The following is a 5,839-nucleotide window of genomic DNA, read 5'->3' on the forward strand; positions in this document are numbered from 1 at the left end:
TCCAATACAAGGACTTCCTACCCCTATGGTATGGATAGCCCTGAAAGGCTAAAAGAACCTTTTTTTTTATAAATCTAGGGTAATTGCTTCTAATTGCTTGCTCTGGTTTAAATTCAATTTTGCTCTTTTTTTAGAAACCTTCAAAAAGGCTACCCTTGTTTACAAACTAAAGTCCTTCTTCAAATTCTTTTTCTACTTAATGCAAACATTTTTGAAAACAAATTGAGCTAAGCAATTAAGAGCCCATGGATAACCATGGATACAAAGGGTGCTTTAAACCTTCCCTTTGTATAACTTACCCCCGAACTCAATCTCTTTTAAAAGGTCTTTTTTCTGTTCTTTTAGCCTTTCTATAAATTGGATAAAATAAAATTCGGCGGCGACTCTTGCTATCCGCAACATTTCAAAAAAAGTCAGTTCTCCCACCGTATTACAGACAACATTCAGGATCTTCTACCTTTGTATCGTTAGATAGCTGACAGGGGTATCAGAGCCATTGCAGAGGGTTTATTCCCTGAGGGAACTGCTTTTAGGCGTGTGCTGGATGATATGATCAGGCAGGCAGAGAGTGCATTTCTGTATGGTCGACATCGTGTCAGGACCCGTGGGACACTTGATGCTAGGGGTAGAGCCAGCAGAGCCCTTGGTGGACTCGGAATGGATGGTACGCAGGATGACACCAGACATACTCAGTAGTTATATTAGATGATGTATTTATATATATTTTTTTATGTATATGATGATGTACTCGACACTTTGACTTTCATTATTTATATATTGTATTTTTATTGGTCTACCTACTGTTGTCTTTTATTACAATTCAGCGGTGTATATTTATGAACAATAAAGCAACAAGAAACCATTGGGTGATCTACAATACATTCAAAAAATTCAAAAAATAGCAGACTGTTTCGTAAATGTATCTACGGAAGTACCTTTGTTCCAAAAACACTGGGTGCTTGCGTAAATGCATCTACGAAAGTATTGCTAAACTGAATATAAGATAAAATTAATTGTGTTTTATACGCTTCGATAAATGTATCTACGGAAGAAATTAAATTTTTTCAAAATTTAAAGTGTTTCTGGAGATAAAATTGGAATTTTGCATAGTCTATAATAAATGCATGGGATTGAATGAGAAACTTTCATAAAATAAAGATAATTTAGAGATTAAAATATACCTATTTTCTAGTAACGTTTTAAAATTTCAAAGGCAAGAAGAACACAAGTAGGTTCGGACAGCTATCGCTTAGTGTGTTTTTCGTCATTCTAAATATTTTCTCTCTCCTCTCTTCTTCTCTTTCTCTCTCCTCTCCAGCTTTTATTCTCTCTCTTTCAGTTGTGTTTGTGTGTGCCCTTTCTGTATCAGCCAAAGGGTAAAACCAAAACCCCACACCACTGTTTTCTTCACAACACTGCAAAATCTCTACTTTTCTATACCTCACACCATTGAACACCCTGCACTCTTACCCCAAGTAATTGTTTTCCCCCATTCATCACTATAGCAACTTCTTTCACTATTCAGGTAAAGTTTTTATCTATAACCTTTCCAAATTTTCCTTATTGTTTCCATTTTTTCAATTTAGACAAGTTTTTTTTATCATATACTAGTTTCAATGATGCTGATTCAGTGGCTTTTGGGGGGGTTTTTTGTGCTTTGATTTGTCTTCAAGGTGACAGTGTTTTATTTTTTGTTTTCTACTACTGTAGGAAAGTTTTCATCTTTAAAAAATTTCCTTTTTTTTAGATATAACGTGTTTCGATGAATCTTATGAATGTGGTTGTTGTTGGTTAACGTTGTTGTTGTTGTTGTTGTTGGTAGTGTTTGCTCAGTGTTTTCCCCTTTTCTGGTGTGTTGTTCTTTTTCATGTTTGGAGAAATGTCTTTTTTTCATTTTCTTTTTTTTTCTTCAACATTTTAATTTTCTTATGAATATTTTGTGTTAATGGTTTCTTCTTGGTTTCTTCTGTGCTTGGTTGTTGCAGGAGGGTCATATTTGGAGTTAATTTTTCTGTTTGTTATCTTGAAGTTTACATTTCCCCATGACATTTTGATACCTTCACATTCACCTCCTCATATTTCCCAAGGTATGTTTCATTCCCTATTGGTCATTTACCGTTTTCTTTTCGTTTTTTTATAATAAATAAATAAAAATCAATTAGTTCAAGGGTAAAATTGTACAGTACTACATTTTAGGTAGTGTTTGTCTGAGATAGTCTTGGATACAGATTTGCAATGTTCATTTTAGGTATATCAATATCTCATAATACAATGTTTCTTGGGACTATTATTAATCTTAAGGAGATTTGGGAATTTGCTGTGTGGGATATCCTTGTAATTTCACAAAGACACAGAATCTCAACTTGTATAATTTCTGACTTTTTTCAATAAAAATAAAGAGGCATGTGAACTTCTGACACGATGGATGTTGAAATGACATAAACATTGGGAAGATGTTATATGTTACAGTCACTTACACATAATAAAATATTCCTACATTTTTCGAAAAACATTTTATATTTTTATTTTCCCCATTTTGCCCTTTATATTACACATTTTTATTTCAAAATTTATGCTGATTAATAAATATTAATATATTATACTAACTTACTAGTTACATAAATCAAATTTTCTTTTTTCTTCTTTTTTACTAGTTGAGTCACACACCGTCCTTTGTGTTTGTTTGAGGAACATTTTTTGTTGTCATGATTATAAAGTTTCATGTCTATGTCAGATATTTCACTTTAAATATTGGGTTATGTCCCAAACAGTGTTTGTCACTGTATGGTTAGATCTTCAAAGATGCTCAAATGGATATCCATAACTCAGAGAATCCTAAGGGTTATAATCAGAGAATATATATATAATAATTTTATCTAAATATGCTCTTCATGATCACAATTTTTATTATTTTATTGAAATTTGAATCCTTTTCAGAGATATTGTCTTCTACAATTACACATTATAAATTCTCATTTTCTTGGATTTTTATTTTCTACTTTTGCAGATGGAATCAGTGAAACCTTCTGCAGTAACAACACCAAGCAAGAAACTAGCTAGAAACTTTGCTAAAGTTCTTCATCTCAGAGCATTTTTGAAGAATGTTACTATATCTGAAACAAATCCAAAGGATGAAACAACTGCAATCAATTGGTCTGAATCATTCAACAGAGTTGATGAAGATGAAGAGCTTCAAGAACAAAGGGTTGCAACAGAAGCACTTCTTGCAAAGGTTTTCGCTAGCGTTTCGACGGTGAAAGGCGCTTATGCTGAGCTGCAACATTTTCAATCACCTTTTGATCCGGATGGAATTGAAGCTTCTGATAAACTGCTAGTTTCCGAGTTGAAGCATTTGTCTGAGCTTAAGCAGTGTTATTTGAAGAAACAGTTTGATCCTTTGCCCGAGAAAGCGATACTCGAAGCTGAATCGAAGGAGACAAAAGGTGTTATAAAAACCTATGAGGTTACAGCGAAGAAGTTGGAGTCACAGGTTAGGCTCAAGGATTCTGAGATTATGTTTCTTAAAGAGAAGTTAGCGGAAGCTAATAGTCATAACAAGTTGATTGAGAAGAGATTGAATCAAAGTGGATCGTTATCGGTATCTTCATCTTCGCTAGATAATAATGTTCACATATCAGGGTTAAGTCCTAGCCATTTTGCTAGCATTCTTCGTCACACGGTTAAATCGATTAGAAACTTTGTGAGGTTAGTTGTTGATGAAATGAGATCTGCAAAATGGGATATCGATGCTGCTGTCGATGCTATTGAACACAATGTTGTCTACTTGGTAGAAGATCACAAGTGCTTCGCAATCGAATCCTTTGTTTGCAAAGCAATGTTCGACGCGTTTCACTTCCCTAATTTCAATCTTCCAAACGAGTCCCTTCCGGACGACAGAACCAATCAACAAAACTGGTTCTTCCAGAACTTCAACGAGCTGAAATCAACAAAAGTTAAAGACTTTCTCGCCTCGAAACCACGATCCTCATTCGCCAAATTCTGCATGAACAAGTATCTGAGACTCGTCCATCCGAAAATGGAGTCATCCTTTTTCGGAAACATGAATCACAGAAACTTCATAAGCAACGGAGAGTTTCCAAAAAGTGAATTTTTCGCATCGTTCGCTGAAATGGCGAAAAGGGTTTATCTATTACATTGTTTAGCATACTCTTTCAAAGATCAAGCTGAGATTTTTCAAGTTTCAAAAGGGTGTAGATTTTCTGATGTGTACATGGAAAGTGTGAACGATGAAATCTTCATGTGTTCTTCAAATTCAGACAAGACAACAACAATAGTTGAGCCAGAACAAGAACCAGTTGTTGGTTTCACTGTTGTTCCTGGTTTTAGAATTGGTAAAACAGTTTTACAGTGTCAAGTTTACCTCATGCAGAAGAAAAGTTCATAGTTTCAATAAAAGACATGTAATAGGCCCTACAACAAAGGTGAAGGACATGGCATGGCATGAAAAACGAGGGCATTTTTGTCCTTTTGTGTTTTGTTTATTTTAGAAAAATGAAAAGAAAAGGAAAGCTAGTGGACCATAGCATTGGGAACAACCTTTTTCTTTTAGAATCTTTTTTTGTTTTTTTGTTTTAATTTTATCAAGATTTTATATATTTATGAAAAACATCCCCCTAAAAATTTGTTGATATCAGGGCGGTGACAGGGGTGGTCTAGCTGTTATGCATCTGTAGAAGACATTGCATGATATAATATGTATATAATAATATTATGATATATAGGTAGGAATTTTATAATGCTCTTTTGCTTTTTATTTTTATTATTATTTATGATTTTTGCTGTGCCTTATTCCTCCTTTGTTGAATTTGGTTAGGTTATTTTAATGTATCTTTGTCTGTTGATGACTTTCTATGGGTGTTATATTTAAGTGTACTAGTAGCTCTATGCAATTTCTTTTATCGATTTTATTACTTTATTCTAAAACTTTGGTTGGTTTCAGCATCTTGTGTAAAATTAAAAATTAAAGTGCATGCGTCTACAAATTATAGAAATAAATAAATTTTTTCAACTATATTCTTAGCTAAGATGTAATTATGGCTCATCAACCGGATATGATTAATAGAATAATTCTAAACCGGATGTGATTAATAGAATATTCGTTCTGCTCTCTTATAGAGATGAAGAATTAAAATATCTTTGTCCCACCACTATTCAAGTATTCCTTTAACTACACCTCTAAGTTCATTTTATTTCTTTTAATTTTTTTTCCATAAATTTGGTCTTTTAACTTATTAATAAATGCATACAAGTCTTTTCCGTCTGTTTTTCTCAAACGTCCGTTTACTCAATCTACGTGGCAGCTGAGTTGACACGTCAGTGTCATCTTCCTTAAGTTCACAGATCCAAAAGAACATTTTTTCATCATCCTTCATTTTCATCTTCCTTTTAACTCTCTACCTCAAAATCATGGTACCACTTCTTTTCATCTTCCATCATTTTCCTTTGAGCATGAAGTCTGGCCAAGTTTATTTGTATTATATGCAGAAAAACTCTAAAAGTTGGGAATCCAGTGTATATGTAAGCTCGTGATGGGTACCATTATGTCATTGTGGAGACAAAGCTGTGATTCGTAGGGCAAAAACAACTAAGAATTTTGGAAAAAAATTTTGGGGTTGTCCAAATTTTAAGGTAAGCCCTAATTTCAGTTTGATTTATGTCCATTTACCAAGATTTTGAAGTGGAGAAAACATGACATATTTTGTTTCTTGTAATGTTATGTGTATTATTTTTTAGGATGATTTAGGAGCATCTGTTTGTATCAGTTTGACTTGAAAGATTATGAGTTTGTATTTGTTTGGCATATTAGTTTGTATCAATT

General features: G+C 33.4%; 1 protein-coding gene across 1 annotated transcript; it reads left to right on the top strand.

Annotated features, from left to right (window-relative positions):
• Positions 1 to 1,237: 1,237 nt before the first annotated feature.
• LOC131641236 (protein GRAVITROPIC IN THE LIGHT 1-like) lies at positions 1,238 to 4,757 on the top strand. Its single transcript, XM_058911539.1, has 3 exons — positions 1,238 to 1,525; positions 1,986 to 2,087; positions 3,008 to 4,757. Exon 3 carries the CDS (start codon positions 3,008 to 3,010, stop codon positions 4,403 to 4,405), a length of 1,398 nt encoding a protein of 465 aa, XP_058767522.1. The 5' UTR covers positions 1,238 to 1,525; positions 1,986 to 2,087; the 3' UTR covers positions 4,406 to 4,757.
• The last annotated feature ends 1,082 nt before the right edge of the window (positions 4,758 to 5,839 follow it).

The sequence above is a fragment of the Vicia villosa genome, unplaced genomic scaffold, assembly GCF_029867415.1.
Source record: "Vicia villosa cultivar HV-30 ecotype Madison, WI unplaced genomic scaffold, Vvil1.0 ctg.003591F_1_1, whole genome shotgun sequence".
NCBI classification, from domain to species: Eukaryota; Viridiplantae; Streptophyta; class Magnoliopsida; order Fabales; family Fabaceae; genus Vicia; species Vicia villosa.

What these genes read in the sequence shown, in the direction of transcription:
- LOC131641236 (XM_058911539.1), top strand. Translation starts at nt 3,008, where the DNA reads ATGGAATCAGTGAAACCTTCTGCAGTAACAACACCAAGCAAGAAACTA.